Source organism: Nicotiana tabacum, chromosome 22 (genome assembly GCF_000715075.1).
Source record: "Nicotiana tabacum cultivar K326 chromosome 22, ASM71507v2, whole genome shotgun sequence".
In the NCBI taxonomy this organism is placed as follows: domain Eukaryota; kingdom Viridiplantae; phylum Streptophyta; class Magnoliopsida; order Solanales; family Solanaceae; genus Nicotiana; species Nicotiana tabacum.
The window spans coordinates 95,464,494-95,485,754 of NC_134101.1; the positions used below are offsets into that span (position 1 = coordinate 95,464,494).

At 38.0% G+C, this 21,261-nt stretch overlaps 1 protein-coding gene across 2 annotated transcripts; it reads left to right on the top strand.

The window, feature by feature from the left end:
- The first annotated feature begins 1,174 nt into the window (after positions 1 to 1,174).
- Positions 1,175 to 17,865, top strand: LOC107785163 (zinc finger CCCH domain-containing protein 41). 2 transcript variants are annotated; one of them, XM_016606400.2, is made up of 5 exons: positions 1,175 to 1,413; positions 13,187 to 14,021; positions 14,392 to 15,615; positions 16,159 to 16,512; positions 17,032 to 17,865. In XM_016606400.2, exons 2-5 carry the CDS (start codon positions 13,290 to 13,292, stop codon positions 17,581 to 17,583), a joined length of 2,862 nt encoding a protein of 953 aa, XP_016461886.1. In that variant the 5' UTR covers positions 1,175 to 1,413; positions 13,187 to 13,289; the 3' UTR covers positions 17,584 to 17,865. The 2 variants fall into 2 exon arrangements, with proteins under 2 accessions (XP_016461886.1, XP_016461893.1); XM_016606407.2 differs by lacking the exon at positions 1,175 to 1,413 and adding an exon at positions 7,266 to 7,397.
- Positions 17,866 to 21,261: the final 3,396 nt, after the last annotated feature.

The window sequence follows — 21,261 nt, forward strand, 5'->3', positions numbered from 1 at the left end:
ATCATATTGTTACTTTAAATATGATATTTGTTTTGATTATTATTTAAATTTTATTGTATCGTATCGTTAAATTCGTCGTTACATAACGACGAAATATGCCACTTTATGTAACGACCGATTTAGTGTGGTCGCAGCGTTATCTTGTCTTTTTCTCTCAATCTCACCCTTCATTATTATTAAATAATTTTATTTTATCATTTACCCTACCTTTATATATAGTAATTTTACCTTGTATCATAATTTTTCTTTATAATATTACAAGTTTATTCTTCATATTACTGGTGTGTGATATCATGAAACGATGGAAAACGACACAATCTATCCAAACATTGTATTCATCAAACGATACAGTACGATAAGATATATTATGAACAATATGTAACAATCATCCAAACAAGCTGTAAATGGATATATGTGGTAGTTTCTCAAAATTAAGTTAGGCTTCCGTCTTCCACCATAGAAAGAGGCTTATTTACTTTTCTCGAGTTCTTAAATATATTTTTACTCTTTATTTATTCTATTATTAGTTATATTGAGTAAATTCATATCTTTTGAAACCCCTAGCAGTATAAAGGAGGAGAAATTCAAAAATAGTCAGATTTACAACTGGTCGTTCAAAAATAGCCCAGTTTCAAAAGTAATCGAAATTTAGCCACTTTTCATGTAAAGATAAATCTGAACGAAAACACTGTTCAAAATCCGGAAAATACGCCAGTATATTATACCGGAGTTCCAGCATAAGTATGCTTGAACTCTAGCATATTATACTGGAGTTCCAGGATAAGTATGCTGGAACTCCAGCATAATATGATGGAGTTCCAGTATAAGTGCACTAGAACTCTAGCATAATATACTGGAGTCCAGCAAGTGTAATTGTCCGGTATAATGTAGTGGAGTTTGGAGCACCGATGCTCCACTCTCCAGTATATTATACTGGAGTCAGCAAAGTATACCGATCCAGCATAATATGCTGGAGTTCATACACAGGTGCACCGAACTCTAGTATATTATGCTGGACCGGTCTCTGTTGCAGCAAAATAATGACTATTTTTCATTGACTTCGTAAACACTGGCTATTTTTGAATGACCGGTCCGAAAACTGACTATACCGTGCTATTTGCATGTACCAATCATCTATTTTTATTTGGCAAATAAACTTTACAACGAGAAGAAAGTGAAAATCTAAATTCCAAGAGAAGTCGAGGTGGACAGCAAACCGCATGGGACTGTAAAACCCTCTCTCTCCCAATTCAAAAAAAAAAAAAAAAAAAAAGGAAAAAGAAAAAAGAAAGCAGAGGCAGAAAATATACAAAAGAGGTCTTTTACGGTCCGGCCATTATTCGCCGATAATTTTCATATTTGCCGAATTGAGGACGTTAATTCGAAACCCTAAGAGAGCCAATTCTTTTTCAGGTTCTATTCTTCTACTTTTGCTCAGTATAGTTTTGGAAGTAATTTTCTTTTAATCTTCGGTGGAGAATTAATTGTTAAGTGTGTAATTATATTGCTTCGATTCAGTTAGGGGTTTGCGCTGAAATTGGTAATTTCAGTTTTTTAGAGGACAAAAGATTTAGTAATTGGAGTTTTGTTTTTATTTGATTATTCATTTTGTCATTTGATACTTACGGCTCGAGTGGGTAGTGGTGGAGCTTTCTTTCAGCATGATTCCAGCTAAGGGAATAAAGAAATTGTTGTTTCTGCTCAATTACTTAATTTGGTAAATGACCTTTAATTGTCGATTGTGGCAGTTCTGGATGGATTTGTATGTTATGCCTTAATCTGGCTTGGTGGTATGTTGGGTTCCTAAGTTGTTTGGATGTTTCGATAGGATAAAAATGGAACCAATCTTTTACTTTTTTTTTTTTTTGTTAAATTATGGAGAAACTGAGTTTTTTGGCTCAAATTTGGCTGAGGTGACACAATGGTGCTTTTCTTTGTTATCGTTATAGGTATAGACTTCAAATGCTGAGTGACTTTGTAAAATGATACAGTAACTTATAGCTCTGATACATTTACAATCATCTATATTTAGTTGGCAAACAAACTTTTCAAGAGAATAATGTTCAGTGGCAGACCTACGATTTAAGGTCGTTGTTGCTCCCTTTCTTTGACATAAAGTTGCTACTAATCACATAGTATATTTGTTTATTTTCATGGATATTTGAATGTGACAATGAAAAAAGTTAATGAATAAACTAAGATTACAATTATCACTGCAAAAAGGACTTCTAATCACAATTCACAATAAGAAAAATACAATTAATAATATTAATAATAAAATAGACTTCTCGTCACTAAGTCAACTGTAATTGACGAGAAAGAGAGCTTGGTGCATTTTGGGGTAAGTGTTCAAGAAGGGTTTTGAATCTTTTGGAAATGTTTTGGAGCTTCGTGTAAAATAGACTGGTTTGATTTAGACTTTTAAGTGCTGAGTGACTTTGGTATTAGATGTAAAAAATGATCCCGTAACTTCCTTTTTTTTTTTTTTTGATAAATAACAATGATCCAGTAACTATCGCTCTGAAAGATAGGATTACTTAAAGTCTTAAACTCAATCAATCAACGATGTATTATCCCAATTAGTTAGGGTTCGATATATGAATCATATTTGTTTAATATTTGGAGATTCATCATATTAGAGAAGAATATTATCCACAATGAGAGGGAAATTTTTCTTCTGATTTCACTACCTTAGGATACTTTGACCATTCTGGCCTTTATCGGCTTCCATTCAAGCTTGTTGTTCAGTGTCCTGAATGAAGGTGAGAGCTTGTTATGATTAGCAAAGTCCTTTCCAAGTCTTTGAATGCTTTCACTTGTTAATATTACCATTGACCGAAGACAGGTTGCCACCTGGGGCGGAGCTAGTAAGAGAAGGAAGGGGGTTCAATTGAATCCCCTTTATCGAAATATTATACTGGCAAATAGGGGAGTTTTTTTTGGTTATATATAAACTATTGAATCCCTTTGACATAAAGAAAAAATTCTAGTGCTTTGCCTTCTAAAAAAAACAAGAATTTTTTTTTGTGCTTTGGTAAAGGAGGTTTAATGTTGCGCTAGCCGCTAAGTCACAAGTTTAAATCTCAGTAAACTATGAGATTCTATTATTTTTTGAATCCCTTTATATAAATTCCTGGCTACATTACTGATTGCCACGAGAGAGGCTTTAGCCCTTGGTTTGGTAGTTCCAGTCGGACAACATTTGTGCACTTGCCAACTAGATTGGTTTCATTATCCCCAATAAAAAATAACCCAATCTAGAAATTGTTCAAATTTATCTAATGCACCGATGCAAAATATAACACCATATTCATTCGACAATTCTAGTGATGGGCTCTAAATGATGATTGCAATGCCTATGTCATAATGGTTGTATGTACCAGCGTTAGTTTCATGTGGAAATTGTCAAAAATAATTAAAAAGATTAGCTCATGGGTTGGAATTTTCAACGTAACTCATAAACCTTCCAGTAGGCTCTTTCACCTAATTCAAAGCATTATTTATGTGAAATACTTGAAAAGTGAAAGAATGGATGTATCTTCGCATGTCTCTGTGTTCTAGTGAAAAAAAAATAGTTATTGCCGTTTGTCGGTGTTTGTATTGAAATGGCTCTCTTACTTCTTTCCCTTTTTTAAGGAGAGCCTTGAGCAACAGAAATTTCATTTCTGATACGTTTCTCCTAAGTCAAGAAGTAGAAGTGTGAAAATGAAAATTATATAAAAAATAAAGTGTGAAAATTGGGAAAATAAAATTTATATTTTGAAAAAGGTCTCTTGTGAACAACATAGCACCTCTGTGCACTTTCATGTCAAAACAGGTTCTTTATTTATGTATCGGTTCCTCTAGCATGCTGAAGCTTCGTTTGTTACTCAACTTGTTGTTTATCTTTTTTTTATTAATTTATTTTTTGATTGTTATGTGTTATAAAGAGACTAATCAAGATGGGCTACAAGTTTCTTTTTCATTTAGATTTGTCTAAATTTCTTGCTATGTATGACTTGCCTATTTTTTTTTTTTTTTGGAATAAGGTAACATAATTTTATTGATAATGGGGAGAGAAATCTCTCATAATCAAAAGTAGAGAATCTGCAAAGAAATATAATTTTATATGAACGATATCTAATTTTCGACACAAATTGGGATCTCATGGATACACCAAAAATAAATGAGGCTATTTCTCAAATGTACAAAACCATTTTCTATCCCTTCAAAAGCTATCATATTTCACTCTTTCCATACAACCCACATACTGCTAGAATAGCACACGCTTTTCATCTTCTCATCTGTCTTCTAAATGTCCAATTGAACAGTGTCTCCTCCCGGTGCATGGCATCACTCATTGCAACCCGAACCATCTAAAGATCTCCCACCATAAACAAGACACTACCTGACAATGTATTAAGAGGTGATCCACATTTTTGTCCGATCTCTTACATATAAAACACCCGCTAACGTATGTAATTCTCCTCTTCCTCAAGTTTTTAGTTGTCAGAAGTACTCCCTTGCTGCCAAGCAACTGAAGAATTACACGGTATTTGGCATCCTGAGATTCTTAATCGATGGATGTGGAAATGTTGATTCCTTTATGATCAACAATTTATTTTTAATGAATTAAGTAATTATCATTATTAAAAAGGCATCCAAAAGATGTAGAATACAAGGTAGCAAAAAGTTAGCTCCAGAACAATGTCTAAGTTAGCTCAGTGAGCTAACAAAATCCAAAAAATTATCAATATTGTTTATAGGGGAAAAATGCCAACTAAACAATCTAACTAAGATTTGGCCTTAAGAGTGTAAGTAGGATTTCAGATCCCATTAAAGCATCTGTTGTTCCTTTCAGTTCGGACACACCAAAAAATTATTGTTGGGGTCATCCTCCAGATCCTTCTGATGGTTTTATAAACCAAAATAAAATGGAAGAAGTTCTAAGATCAGCTGTGAGTGGGTAGTATAGAAATAGATGGCTGACATTCTCTGAACTTGGGTGTTAGTGTTACAAATAGCATCTGTTTACTAAGGTTATGCCTTTTTTGTGAGGTTGTCCTGTGTTAGGCATGCTCCATTAAGTGCTATCCAAGAAAAGCATGAGAGTTTTAGAGGTAGTCTAATCTTCCACGCATTTTTCCATGGCCAATCCTCAAGGATGCCATTCTGAGAGAACAAATGATGGTAACCAGCTTTGATTGTGTACCTCCCTTCTTTAGAGCTTCGCCATAGGATTTTGTCAGGTTGGTGTGGATTAAAGCTATAGAGGGTGTTTGGGTTAGCTTATTTTAAGTGCTTATTGGCTTTTAAGCACTTTTTTAGTTTGTGTGGTGTTTGGCAATGATAAAAAGTGCTTAAAAGCACTTACTTTTAGGCATAAAAAGTACAAAAATAAGTCAAAAGCCAAAAGTTGGGTATTACCAACTTATGGCTTTTGGCTTTTAGCTTAAAAGCTACTTTTTATAGGCCAATCCAAACACTCTAATAGTCTTCCAATGCTGCAAGGAGTGTGAGTAAGTAATTTCCAATATTGAAGATTCCTTCTGAATGTGGTATTCAAGCTATTATTTTCTTCGTATTGGGCAATAAAAGCATCCTTGTTACGTGCAAGCTGATATAACCCTAGGTAGGATTCCTATGGGGTTGTGTTACCAAATCCATTTGTCTTTCCAGAAGTTAATATGTAGACCATTTCCAACTCTGAAGGATATGTTCTGGAAAAATTCCTTGTTGTGACTGCTGATGTATTTCCAAACTCCAACCCTATTTAGTAATGTGCTTTCCTTGGTACACCAGTGGCCTTGGGGCACCAAATTTAGCATCTATAATTGTCTTCCAGTATCCTGCCTCTTGAATGATCAACAATTTATTTTAATTAGGCTTTACTGACTCTTACCTCCAAGGATCCTTGTTGTTACGCAAAAAACTATTTATGAAGCAATTCAACCAACTACCTGCCTCTTACCTCCAAGGATCCTTCTTGTTACGCAAAAAACTATTTATAAAGCAATTCAACCATACTTTCAAAGTTTGCAACCTCCCAATCCTCAAGGTTCCTTCTAAACCACAAGTCCTGGTGAAACTCCCTTTCATGACCTTTAACCCTGTTGGGATCTTTTCTCTTTTTGGTTGGAAATGTTGTAAGTGTCGGGAAATAAGAATTTCAATGCATTATCTCCATACCACCTATGCCTCGAGAAACTGACATTGGTTTGTTCCTCTATCATGTAAGTGATAATGCTGCAAAACTCTTCCTGATCCTTCACAATATTCCTCCATCGGCCGCACCTAAAAAGGAGTATGATGTTCTGTTTTTCGCCAACTCCTTTCCACAATCCCATATTTTTCCGCTATCATCTCCCTCCAAAGAGCATGATCCTCTATCCCGAATCTCCATAACCATTCTCTGATAATGCCTCGTTAAAAATCCTGATATCCTTATGATCCACTCGTTCTATGTGAATAGTTGTCTCTGTTTTCCTTTTACATGATGCTTTTTTTTGATAAGGTCCTTTTACATGATGCTATGAGCATGATTTGGCTAAAGTATAGTGATTATTTGACAACACGTAATTATTTGTGTATCAATACATTTGCATTTTGGTAATAGTTAGTGAGTGAAATTTAAAGTCTTTCTTGCTTGGTGAAGAAAAGTGAAAAAGATTCGTGAACATTCAAGTCCTTATTGGCATTCTCTCTCCTCCGCTTCCAGAAAAAGGAGAATATTTGATATGTGTTGATTCCAACTTGTGAGGTCTATATTTCGTAGTATCTATGCATTTTGATAGTTTCTTGAAACTATTCACTTGCATGATGGGTGCCTTGAAAAGCTCATTCTCATATGTTTTATGCCATGTTTTATCAATTCTTCCGGTATGCTATCTCATCTCAACATTAAAGTTCAGAGACATCTGTGTAGGCTTTGTGGGTTTGAAGCCAACAAGTTCATATTGCAGGATATATTTTAGCTTGATCACGAAATTGTTATGCTTAGGTTGAGGAATGTATTAATCAATTGGGCTTCCAGGCACATTTCACGGGGGCAGAAAAGATTTCCTCTTTTCTGGCAACATCCTATAATCAGTTTCTTTCCTCTGGCGTCATCTTTTAGAATTTTTCTCTTTCCTCTTTTATTACTAGGTTTTATTTGTAAGGTTTCTGTTAATATGGAGGTAGACAAGATTTATTTTGCACTGGGGTTCAAGTCTTATGATATCACCAGAATCATATCGAGGGTTGTAGTCTGGTTAGAATGGATAGGAAGGAGTCGTAACTTGATGCGGAGAACTACGTTCAGGAAAACCATGGAGTGGCTGTGCATTGTTCTACAGGAAGCATCAAGAGTTGCTGGAAACTACGTCAAAAGATGGAAGCTAAAGGAAGAACAATCAAATTTGATAAAAAGAAATAAGGTACTCTATTCCAATACATGGATCGGGTTGAAAAACCAGACCTAGTCTCTCTTGGAATCCATATGCCAATAAAGAATTAATTGTACTAATCCACGTATGTCTCTCTCCAATCAATCAGTACTAGGTGGAGTAATGAATAAATTCCCTATTTGTTTGATGAGAAATGCGAAAACTTTGGAAGATTTATAAGCATCGTATCAATATAAGGAGAAAGCATATCATTAATTATTATTCAAGAGATTACATTCAATGGAGGGTGGAAGGACATTGCATTTAAGATCCAAAACTTCATTAATAAAAACAAAACAACTTTTATTGCAAATACTCCGTAGATCCCAAGAACCAGTAAAATGGCAAACGAAAGATTCCAATGCAGCCACGATTAAAACCAACAACAATAGAATCATAGGGGAGTCTTTTGAAAATGGGCTACTGGAAGAGGTGTGGTAGGGAATTTTAAGAAAGACTTGGAGGAGAAGCCAACACTAATCGATATTAGAAGATGATTTGTTAGTACCGGGAAGAACTCTTTTGGAGGTAATATTTATGAGATGGGAGGGTGTCACTTTCTCTTTGAATTTCTAACAAAATATATGGCAGGATATATCCTAAAAGGGGAGCGGTGGTGGAGGCGTGCAAAAAATTTCATCTGGACTAGTGGTCACCGGCAGCTGGTTGTTGCTTAGACAAACAACAACAGAAGGAAAAATAATTAGAGCTATGGATATTTTGTTGCACTTCTGGATAGAAAAAGTCTTCAAAGCCATTGGAGGCCACTATGGAGGATGGCTAGAAACAAAGTAAGAAACTTCTCTGAAGGATCACCTAAAGTGGGCAAGAATTAAAGTTAGAGGAGACGGTGGTGTAGTTCCGAAGGAGGTGATGATTGAAGACAGTGGTTTAGTTTTCATGATACCCATTTGGTGCGAGTTGTCGACTAGGGTTTTTTCGGTGAAGAAGCAGAGATGGTGAATGTCCAACGGATAAGAGAGCCTTACAATAAAGAGGTTAGAAGGGATAAGGAGGTAGCACGTGGGCTCCTCAAAAGATGCACCTAATTTGAAATTAAAGGCGTATAATAAAGGGGAGAGTGTACGTGCCAGTGATAAGGGGAATTAAGGGTTTGAGTATTGGGCCTATTAAAAAGCCCAAAGCTCCTAAAGTGCCACTTGAAAAAAACACTCAGTTGGGCTCAGTTTTATTTACTGAAGCCCAAATTTTCAATCAGGTCCAGGCCAACATAGATATCCCTTATACGTTGGATCCAGTCCTAATTGAAATAGAAGCAATTAACTCTATTACGGTGTCTTCTCTACAAAGTTCTGGAAACATCATCAATGAAGTATGGGACTCCCCTACGCATTTTCAGGAGCAAAATCAGATGGTGATTCATGAAGAAGGTGATGCCATGACAATTTTTGAAGGAGAGAATGCACACCGTGACAGTTACACTTTAGAGGATAATGGAGACATGCAGATGCATATGTCTTCAGAAGCAGAAATTTGGTCAATTGAGGAAGTAGAACCTTTGAAGATCAAAATCATATCTTGGAATGTAAGGGGATTGAATCACATAGAGAAAAAGGAGGGTTATTAGTAGTTTGGTTCTCAATTGAAAACCTGATGTTAAATGTTTTTAGGAAACTAAATTTGAAGGGGATATAGAGGAGATCATCAAGTAGGGAAACAAGGGATAAAATATGGGCAGCCGGAGGCTAATGGAACTATGGGCGGGATTCTTATGTTGTGGGATAGTAAGATCTGGAAAGGGGAGGTGGTCACTACTGGTTCCTATACTTAGACATGTCGATTTGAATCTCAAACTCAGGATTTCAATTGGCACTTCACAAGGGTCTATGCTCCAAATTTCAATAGAGAGAAACAAGAAATTTGGCGGGAAGTTGGGGTTGTTAGGAGTCTATTTATGGGTCCATGGGTGGTTGGGGTGACTTTAATATAGTTAGATTTCCCTTTGAAAAAAAAGAATTCACTAGAAACACTAAAGCAATGAAAGATTTTTAAGACTTTATTGAAGACATAGAAATTGTTGATCTTCATCAGGTGGGCGAATTTACACATGGACTTGTGGGGACAATCAGGAGATCTCATCTAGAATTGACAGGTTCTTGATCTCAATAGAATGGAATGATTGTTTCAAGAACATCAAGAGTTATTGCCTAGAATTTGTTCTGACCATACACCATTAGTTCTTTGGTGTGGTAAATGGGATCAGAATAAATCCTATTTAAGTTTGAGAATCGGTGATTGGAGACTGGAGGATTCAAGGATAGAGTTAAAGATTGGTGGACATTTTTTATTATTGAAGGCAAGCTTGATTACATCCTTGCATGTAATCTCAAAGCTCTCAAAGGGAAATTGATAGAAGGGAGCCTAAGCAATTTTGGCAACGTGGAGACAAGGAAAAACTCAATAATGCATCAAATGTCTGAACTTGATGCAATTTAAAAGACAAGGTGTCTAAATGAAGAGGAAACCCCAAAGGAACAAATCTCTTAATGGAGTTTGAAGAGAACGATAAATTGAAGAAATAGCCCGAAGATAGAGATCTAGGGCCTTATGGCTTAAGCAGGGTGACGGGAATACAAAGTTTTTCCCCCTAAAATAGCCAATGCACATAGAAGGAACAACAACATTGATCGGTTGTTGGTATTAGGGGTTGTTGGTATTAGGAGAGTCTAGTGAAGAACCAGAAGCTATCAAAAGGGAGATCACAGATTGTTACATCAAGCTTTACTTTGAAACTGAGGAATGGAGACCTATTTGCAATATGAATAATTGCCCTATTATTGAAGAAGAACAACAAGCTTTACAATGTCCTTTTGATGAGAAGGAGACTCTGGATTGTCTAAAGCTTTGTGCAATAGACAAAGCATCTGGTCCAGATGGGTACTGTATGGTTTCATTTTATCAATTGTTGGGAGGTGGTCAAGTCAGATGTAATGGCTATTATCCAGAATTTTGATTCTCAGGAGATGTTTGAAAAGAGCTTCAATGCCACATGTAACTTTGATCCTTTAAAAAGAATGGTGCCAAGGAATTAAGAGATTATAGACCCATTAGTTTAATAGGGAGCATCTATAAGTTGATCTCCAAAATCCTTATTGAAAGACTTAAAAAGGTGTTGCATAAACTAGTAGACTCACAGCAAAAGGCTTTCATCAGTGCAAGACATATCACTGATGTTGTTTTAATAGCAAATGAATGCCTTGATTCCAGGTTAAAGGAGGAAAAATATGGTATTATGTGCAAGCTAGACATTGAAAAAGAATATGATCATGTGAACTGGAAATTTTTTGGGGATCTTACAGAAAAATGGGGTTGGGAAGGAAATGGATCAGTTGGGTGAAATTGTATAAGTATTGTCAGTTTCTTAATCCTAATAAATGGATGTCCTAAAGGTTTTTTCCTCCGAAAGGGGTTTGAGGCAAGGTGATCTCCTGTCTCCTTTTCTATTTGTACTTGCTATGGAAGGATTAAAATAACATGCTGAAGATTGCACTTGGGAATGGTTGGATTTATGGCTCAATGTGGCTAATGTGGCTAACAATCAAGCAAACAAACAAACTGGAAAATCACTCATTTTTAGTATGCAGATGATACCTTAATATATTGTGATCGAGAGGAGAGCCAATTGAGGTATCTAAGGGTTATCTTAGTCCTATTTGAAGTTGTTTATGGGCTCCACATCAACCGGAGGAAAAGCCATATTTCCTAGTCAATGAGGTGCCTAGGATACATCTGTAGGTGGAATTTTAGGTGGAGAAGTTAAGAAGTACCCCAACCATTTACTTGAGAACGCCTTTGGGTGCAAAGCGTTAAGTCTAAAGACATTTGGAATGGAGTCTTGGAGAAATGTGAGAATTAGCTTGCAAGATGGAAAGCAAATTATTTATGCCTGGGAGGTAGATTGATACTTATTAACTTTATTTTGGATGCTCTTCCTACCTATATGATTTCGTTATTTCCTTTACCAGCAAGTGTAGAAAAGAGGCTAGAAGCTTTGAGAAGAAACTTCCTGTGGCATGGAAACAAAGAGAAAAAAGGGATACATTTAGTTAAATGGAAGATCCTGACTATCAACAAACAATAAGGGGGTTTGGGAGTCAGGAATCTAAGAAAGCATAACAAAAGCCTATTGACAAAGTGGTTGTGGAGGTTTCCAAAGGAAGAGCAAGCACTATGGGCAATGTGATTAAGGTAAAATATGGAAAGGAAGATTTTTAGATGGCTGGAGGTGTTAACACTCCTTATGGAGTCAGCCTTTGGAGATCTATAAAGAATTTGTGGCCAAGTCTGAATGATAAGCTAAGTCTTAATGCAAAAGATGGAAGGAAAAAACAGTTTTGGGAGGACTAGTTGGGTGTTCGAAGCTTAAAACAACTATATCCTGACATCTATATTTTGAACCAACAATAAGGGACTACTTTGAATTAACTTTTGTCTACACAAGGTTGGAACGTGACTTTCAGGAGATGCTTACAAGGTTGGGAGATGTCCAGAATAATTGAGTCAACCTTCCAGCCAGTTGAAGGATCTCAAGTCCGAGTGAAAGGCTATCCAACAATCCTTCGTGAAAACCTTCTTTAAAGCCTATATCGCGTTTTTTAAGGTACAGTAATCGTCTTTCACGTAATCGTCTTTCACGTTAGATTAATCGTTGGATCTTGTTACTGTGTCGAAAAAGACGTTATAGCGACCATCCTGGGCCTTTCACGATTGTTGATCTACCTCGGATCGGGGAAGACGTTCTTCAAGACAGGACAGTACAGAAACGATCATCTAACGATCTTGTCTGGACGGAGATGTGTCTTTCCTAAGCAAGATGGTAAAAAAACAATTTTTATAACACTTTGGAACAAGGCAAAGGACTACAGGAAGGTGAAGATACACTCAGAGGGCAGAAGCATAGTACTGGAATTTACTCAGTCAGCTCAGCATATAAAGATTTGAACTAGGAGCGCTCTCAACTCAGTTTATGGCCTTGGAAGCACATATGGACAGTAAAGGTGCCTTATAAAGTGGCATGCTTTTCTTGGTTGGTGGTTAAGAAAGTTGTACTTACTCAGGGAAACGTAAGAAAGAGGGGTATACCAATTGTATCTAGGTGTTATTTGTGTAGACAAGATGCTAAGACAATTAGCCATCTGTTTCTACGTTGTAAAGTGACCAGCCAGCTATGGGATTTGTTCATCAACCTCGGAGGTACTAGATGGGTAATGCTAGGAGAACTTCTGAACTCTTACTAAGCTGGAACTCAGGGGCAAACTTTACCACGGACAAAGACAGATGGAAAAATTTTCAGCAACTATTTGGTGGACAATTTGGAAGGAAAGGAATTCGAGATGTTTTGAAGATTCTCTCCAGAAAATTAAGACGAAGTGTATTCTTCTTTTTTGTTTTTGGTGTAAATCAGAATACATAGATGATACTGTTTCAATTATAGATGTTTTAAGCTCCTTGTAAGAAGAACAAGGATTGTATTTTTGTTTTCTTTTTTAATGTAACACACCTATTTTGGTTTCCAGCACGTGTTGTGCTGATGATTTTTTATGAATATACTGGATATGTTACCTTCTCAAAAATAAATAAATTATCAACTGCATTTTATTGCCAAAGTGCTGTCTCTTACGACTGTTTATTTTAGACCTACCGCTTTTGTTGTGTATGTGAGAAAACGTCAATGACCTTAATAGAACTGTCAAGTTTAGCTTCTCATGCTTGCGTAAATGAATATTAATAGTCTTCCGCATTGTTGTCCCCACTTTCAGGTACTGGTCACTTTTAATTGGCGTGGACCATTGAAATAATTTGATTTATCTTATTTATCTGGGCATACACATTTTGATCATAAACAAGGTTGAGTGTTGACTCATGGAGCTTAAAGTTTCATCTTCAAAGCCAGCACTTTTACCTTCTGATTGCAACAGTGATCCTGAAGAGAAAGAAATCAGTGAAGAGGATGATGATGATCGCAATCATAAGCATCGTAGGAGAGAACTGCATTCTCAATCTGAGGAGACTGATGCCGTTGAACCAGTTTTCAGTAGACCATTCAGGAAACGAAAGCCTTTTAAGAATGGACATCCTTATGGTGAAGGAGATTCTCAGTTTAGTGAAACCAGGTTCCCAAGAAGACGAGGAATGGGTTCATTTTCCAGGGCCCCTTTGGAATCATACCAAAGAATGAGGCTGAACCAATCACTGTCTGGTGATGCTAGTAATGGTAGGGGTCGAGGGAGAGAACATAGTGCTTGGGCCCAACGTGATTCAAGGTTTGGCTCCGCTGATATTGCATCTCAAATGTTTCCACAGGGCCCTGTTACTCCTGATCTCTTTACTGGAAGAGGGGTGCAAAACGTTTCTAATGCACAGAGTTCATCTTGGAGTGCATTTGGAATGGTTCCAGGAATGTCTAATGGCGGCCTTGATACAATTCATTCCCTTGGTTTCCAGGGAACACTCAGGCCACCCTTGAATCCTACTGTGGGTATGGGTATTCCAAGGCAGAGATGTAGAGACTTTGAGGAGCGTGGATTTTGCCTAAGAGGAGATATGTGCCCGATGGAGCATGGAGTAAATCGTATTGTTGTTGAAGATGTTCAGGTGTGTGGACTTTCAGCTGACAAATAGTTATTACTGTCTGTTCCATTATATGTTATGGGAGGGAATGGTTTTCTGTCAATATTTTATGTTTAGGGTGTTTCTATCTCTGGTCTTCATCGGAATGCTGAGTGTTTGCTTACTTGATTTTTTCATCTCTTTCAATTAAGCTTTTGTAAGTTGAGTCAGGACTCCCTTATTAGATCATTCTTCTTTATGAAAACACATTATGTTTTGTCTATTAAGCAAGTAAGCGATGAATTATTTTGGCAAAGGAATCCCCCGTTCATTTACTGTCAACACTTTATTCTTATACTTTGCAATTTCTTAGCCTGGGCACTTTGGTTTTATGTTATTGTTTTCCAAATTGCAGAGCCTTTCTCAGTTTAATCTTCCTGTGTCACTTCCTAATGCACACATGCTAGGACCAGCTACTGTAGAAGGATCTTTACCTGTGATAGGCCCTTCTGGATCATTGGTTAGTGGCAAAGCTTTACACAACAAAATTACCAAACCTCCTGTGATTGATGATGGATTGGGTTTGACTGATGCTTTTGTTGATGGTTCTATGGCTGGGGGAGCTGATTTTTATGATCCTGATCAGCCTTTATGGTCAAATGATCGTTCTGAAACTTCAGCAGTACTCCAGGATTTAAATCCATCTAAAATTGATGATACTGGGCCTTTGTTAGATGCAGACTCCTCTGATCATGATCAAGTTGGGCAGTGTGATGCCTTTGAACTTGAGCATCCACTTAGAGGTGCTAAGGCAGCTTCAGGATCTCAGAGTGTGTGGGGAAGAATCAGAAGGTCAAAAAATAACTCGAATGTGAAAGAGATCACTGATTTTACAGGGGATGCTTCAAGTTTTGATGAAATGGGAAAAGATTTGGAATCGTCCTGCAGCAATCAAGGAAACTCCCGTCCAGGGAAGCAAAAAAATGTAGATACTATTGACCCACAAATGACAGAATCATCTTTCAAGCCCCAAAGTAGTTCTGGACATAATATGAGAAAACCTTCTCAAAAGGCACTTCGAACGCTGTTTGTGAGAGGCATTCCACAGAAAGACAACAAACCAGATGCTCTTCTTTCACATTTTCAAAAATTTGGGGAGGTCATTGACATCCACATCCCACAGAGTGGTGAACGAGCTTTTATTCAATTTTCTAAGAGAGAAGAAGCTGAGGCTGCTTTAAGGGCACCTGATGCTGTGATCGGCAACCGTTTTATAAAGCTTTTCTGGGCAAACAGGGATAGCATTATGGATGATGGTTTAAATGGTGGCATTAATTTACCTTTGACTCCTCGTGGAGTAACATCTAGTGTGGTTCAACCCCACCTATCTGTTCCTTATAAAGGAAAAGACAATATCCAGTCCTTAGCCTCAAAAGCTGCTGAACATGGTCCTGTTGTTCTGTTACCTACTTCTGGTCTACCTAAGCCTGTGGCTCATAATGTTCCCAAAGCTGCACCAGCTGTGCAAAGAAAGGTGGAGAGTTTAGAACTTTTGAAGGAAGAATTGCGCAAGAAGCAGGAGCTGCTTGATCAGAAGCGGAATGAGTTCCGACGTCAGTTGGTTAAACTTGAGAAGCAGGTGATTGCCTGTTCTTTTTTCAAAATTGTCCAAAGAAAATGTTCTTTAAGCTGATATTCAGTATCTACTGAGATTAAGTGATTTTATTCTTTATTTTCTCTCACCAACTTGAAATATTCCATTATATTCTTTTTCAAAACCTACATTTAAACAAACTGACTTTTCGGAGCATTCCTGCAAGTTGTTATCTGATATGCTTCCTAGTTGTTAACTGTAGAAGTACTTTTTTCCATAATAATGACGAGGGGTAACTACAATGAATATCTTGTATCTGGAATTGTTTATGCAAGTCATTCTTTGTTTCCTTCCCACATATGATGATACAACTTTATGTTAACTGTAACGGTTCTTATTCTTGTTTCCACAACTTATATCAAGATTGACTATAGCAATTAATTTGTCCTCAGAATAAGCTGATCTCATGTTTATTGCAGTTTGTTCTTTGTTTTTCCTCTCTGTATATTGACGATATAATCTCATTGATCTTTAATAAACTAATGTTAGGGTCTTCTCTTCCACTATTATGTGGTTCCGTCTATGCAGGCTGTAGGTGTGAAAGCTGAAGCAGTCTCAGACCAGGATCTGAAGAAACAGGTGGAGGGAGAAACAGTATCTTATTCTGCAAAAATGCAAAATTCAAGCTCCACAGAACTTAATAATGATGTATCTTCAACACAAGCTGACGCAATCTCTGATTGTAGCAGATCAACAGAGAATGCGGAGCGCTCTTGTTCTATATCATCTTCTACTGTGGCCACACAGGAACCTTCCAGCTTGAAGCAGTCAATTCGTCCACTGGCACCACATGGTGCACCTTTTATATTCAATAGATACAAACTAGACAATCGTCCCACTGCCTTCAAAGTTCTTCCACCTTTGCCATGTGGTCTTGCAAATGTAATTTCTTTCAGTCCTCTCTCAGATAGTTGAAATTTGCCAGTATTTGCAAATAATTTTGCACATATTTTTTACTTCCATCTTCTTATGCCACTTATGTGCCTTTTCTTCCAAGGCAGAGCTGTTAGTATGTTAGAGCATGCCTATATTATTACTATCTTCTCCTTCTCACATGGATAGGTTTTCGAAAGTTTATGTCCGCACTTTGAAAGTTTTCTTTTATTTTCTTATACAATGCACTCATAATTCCTATGGTCAAGGTAGGAGATATGTGCATGTGTTTCTACCTGTTCTCATATTTGCAAATCTTTATTTTTCTGTAAAGTTCCTTCTTCCCAATTTAGGTGACACATAATTCTTCTAGATGTGTGAGAAAGGATCTGAGGACACTTTATAGTACTTGTCATTAGTGTTATATCTCCCTTGGTTAGCTATAATATCCAGGTTGATCTGTAGATTCTTTTCCCTCCTTGCTCGTATCTTTGTATGATAAAATTAAGAATGGTTTTCCTATTCTAGGTTGCTGTCTTGAAGGAACATTTCTCTGCTTTTGGTGACCTTACCTCTGTTGAGCTGGAAGATTTGGAGCCTCAAGATAGTAATAATGGCTCAGAGACGTTAAACATATCTGCTAAGATATGTTATCCAACGCGCCGGTCTGCTGAGAGGGCATTTTTGAATGGCAAAATCTGGCAAGGCCAAGCTTTGCAGTTTATGTGGTTGCAGTCTAGTAATTCTACCAAGGATAGTGGTGTCAGAAAAGATGCTGCTCCTGCTTTGAAGCAGCCTTCAGATGCTAGTGTTCAACCCATCTCAAAAGATTCTTCGACTGGTTCAGAGGAAGGAAACACAGCTGGGAGTGATGCACCTGAAAAAGATTACATGGAACGCGAGAAGCAGCCTTCAGATGCTAATGTTCAGCCCATCCCAGAAGATCCTTTGACTTGTTTACAGGAAGGAAATGCTGCAGGGATTGATGAACCTGAAAAAGGTTATATAGAACATGCGACTGTGAATGAAGTTCCCAACTCCAGTTCAGCGAAACAGTTAGCTGAATGTGATCGGTCATGATTGTGGCACAATTGCAGAGTTGTACAGTGACGTAAAATTTTGAATCACTTCTATGTAATTTCAGTAGTAGTAGCAATTTACACATTCTAGTTTCAATTTTGCTTTATCTCAATTAACTGGAAATGTAAAGAGGAATTTTCTGATTTTTTTTTACCACCAGATGGCAGTCATGAAGGGTATCTATATTGAATTCTGAAAGTCATTCGATGCTTATAAGTATATCCTGGATTGAGGACTATAATTCTAAAAAATTTTACGCAGATGAGACGTCTTTTGGCTGTATGGTCTTTTCTCTCTTCTATGGTTTTTGTACTTGTATCTCGATTCGCAAGTGGTTTTTTCTGCTCAGTTTTCATTGCAACCATATTTTGACGCTGACTGCTTGAGTGTATGTTAAGTGTTGTTGTCTCTTTATATAATCTTGGTTAATCTTTACTTTGAGAGCTAGTTTTTAGATTTGAGTTAGTCCAGTGTCCATTTCCTTAACATGATACATAGTCATGCCTAGGGGTGGTAAATGAGCGGGTTAAAAACGGGTAATGCAAAAATGGATAATTATCCGACCCGATCCATATTTAATATCGATAAAAAATGGATTAACCGGCGGATAATATGGATATCTATATTACCATGACTTCTTGAATGTGATCACTTTATGGAGAATTCCTTGTCTCCCAAGCTTAAGGAACCCTCAATTTGAGGCTTTACAAATGTAAAAGTAAAACACATTAGTTATCCATTTTTTAAGTGGATGATATGGTTTTTATTCATATTTAACTTGTTTTTAAAAAGTTTATTAGTCTACCCATATTTTAATGGATAATATGGATGAATAACTGTTTTCTTTTAACTATTTTACCATCATTAGTCATACCCTTTCTATACTTGGTTTGCCCAACGTTAGGTCCCCGTGTTTTGCTGTCTTGCTCATGTGCCTAAGGAGAGGGGGTTTTAAGTGTTCGACATCCAATTAAATTTGATTTTGTGGTTCTAAAAATACGTGATCTATTTTTATGCTAGTTGTTAGCCAATTGATGCTAAGTAAAAGGTTAGAAAGCAAGATTATAGCTTAGAGACGATGTGATAATCGAACCGAGCGGTTGGAGGTCGGGGCCTCGAGTTGCCGTATATGAGGCCTCGAGGTAGAGTCTGGAGACCGGCTTAGGGCAATCGAGGGAGACTAACAGTTATGAGAGCTAAAATGATGGCTCTTTATGATCAATGATAAGCAATAAATGATGAACAACTAATAGAACACAATGAATGTAAGCAATAAATGGGAGTAACGAGAGCAAGATAATGTGTTAGAGGGCAGAGAGAATGTTCTTATGTATTTAGTATTGAGCATCAGGTGATTACAAAATGACAAGGATCTCCTTTATATATGGGGAGGGGGGATCCCAACATAGTACAAATACATTTATTACAAAGATATGGAGCTGGTACAGCCAGTTAATGCCATGATGCTGGCTTAGACTAGCCTGACAGACTTTGTCGGCTCTAGTTACGTGCCTTGGGAACTTTCTACTTTTTTACCATAACCGCCGATCTATACTGCCCCGAGGTCAGGTGTCGGTATCCCCTCGGGGGTGAGTCTCGACCATAACCTCGAGCCTTTGAAAATGTGCTGACGAGGCATCGTAATGACGAAAAATTGGACCCTCTGATTTTACTGTATACAGATAGTCCCCGCGTTTCTTAGAGTGGAACGATAAGAAATGACTTTGAGATCCATCTCTTCGATCTTCTCGTGATAATGTCACACTTATGACGTCAGCCTTTGTGATAACCGAGGCATCCTGTCGGTTCATCTTTCCAAAATCATTCAATGTACTGCCGATTCTTATTCTTCAAAGCGATAATGTCGCCGCCGGTCCAGCTCCCAAAATTGATTGTGCCTGCCGATACGTATTTCAAAGACATTGATGGTGTCGTCGGTTACACAGCCACCCTTTCTATAAATGGGAGCCTCCTAGAACTAATTATTCATTCAAATGTTCTTCAACAGCCTTTCACCCCTTTTTTCTGTCCATCCTCATCCATTGTTATTTCCCATGTTTGAGGCCCGTTGTCTTAAGCTTAGATGGCGGCGCTCTCATTAGTTATACCATGGCCTTTTTCCAGGGCTTTTCCTTACCGAGTGAGATTTTGTTGATTTGTTGTTGTTGTTGTTGACCCGAGGTGATGAGAGAGAAATCTCAAATTATCCTCGCATTAGAGGATATGAGGACTATGAACTTCTACTCATCTCTCCTGACTACCTGGTGCGGCGCCTCACTCCTTTTGCTTTCCGTGAAATGAGGTGGTACTATCTACTAACTGTTGCATCCCGCACCGGTGTAACGTCTCAAGAAGTGGCTTCACAATAGTAGTGCTGGCGAAATCCATACTAGCCAGATTTTTCACCCAGCCACTTCTTCATCCCTTTCTGCTTCTTCTACGTCACTTTCCTCTTCTCTATCTTCTCCCTTGAAGGTGCCGTTTTGGAAGATCGAGACGAGGCCCCTGAGGAGGTGGTGCTCGAAGATACTGCCGCCAAGGATGCACCCCCAGAATAGATTAGACTCTTGGCTTTTATTATATATGTATTTTTTTTTATTCTTTGTTTCTATGTAAGGACCCCTCGTAGGCTTTTGTAATCATATGTAAGGACCTTTCGTGGGCTTTTGTAATCATGTGCTTATAAATACCAAGATGTTTCTTCAATTTGTCTCTGATTTATGCTATATTTCTTTTTATCTGGGTTTGTGGAGAATCTGAATGCATAACTCCACCGATTGGTGCGAATATCGAGCCCGGGTGCAATATTTCTTCTGGCCCTTGAATGATTAACACGATTCCCCGTAGAACCCTTTGTCGTTCCTTGGACCGAGCCCAGATTGGATTGATAAACTCAGGTCGTCGGGATCCCCGACCTCTAGTTGAACGAGAGTAGGGTTTCGAACATTCAGTACGAGACTTAGCCTTTTAGACCCCACGATATTCCTCGAGGGGAAATTTGCTCGGATGCCTGAGAATAATGATAACCTCTAGGCCTTCGAGAGCAGTCCCCGAATGGGGGTTCGCTCAAGCTCAGACGGCCTAGAAACTTGTTCCGAACTCAATGCAGATAGCCTTAAGGTGTTGCAGATAGATTCCGGATGAGAGATTACCCGGGTTTAGATGGCACCTCGAGGCCAAGCCCATATGAGTAGGTTTTTAGAGCTTATCTTCTTTTCGACAGAGGACTTCGAGATCGGGTACCATCTCGAGGCTTAGGATAATGTCAATGGCTCCTTGGAGCATATCTTCTTCTTGATGGAGATCCTCGAGATCGGCTACCATCTCGGGACTTATAATGATACCGTTGGCTTTCTGGAGCCTGTCTTCTTTTTGGCGAAGGTCCTGAAATCGGGTACCATCTCGAGGCTTGGTTGGCGCGGGGGTCTCTGACCCCAAAACGTCATATGCCGGCATCAAGTGTATGACACAGTTACGAAATGACCGAGGCGATCCCGTCGGCACATCTTCCCAGAGCGATAAAATCTCTAGCCAGTATTTTTAATCGGCCTTTGAGGCAGGCGGGTAGTCGCCGCTTTTTCCATATATAGGATTGTCTTCGCCCTTTTGAATATTCCGCCATTCTGAGTAGTTATCCTCTTTTGTATATTTCTCCTTCCCTGCGTTAGGTCCTCCATC

Bases quoted from the DNA above. Each gene is read 5' to 3' on its own strand.
- LOC107785163 (XM_016606400.2), top strand. From the start codon at position 13,290: ATGGAGCTTAAAGTTTCATCTTCAAAGCCAGCACTTTTACCTTCTGAT. The intron at 14,022-14,391 runs GTGTGTGGACTT...TCCAAATTGCAG, and splicing joins TTGTTGTTGAAGATGTTCAG to AGCCTTTCTCAGTTTAATCT. The intron at 16,513-17,031 runs GTAATTTCTTTC...TTCCTATTCTAG, and splicing joins TGCCATGTGGTCTTGCAAAT to GTTGCTGTCTTGAAGGAACA.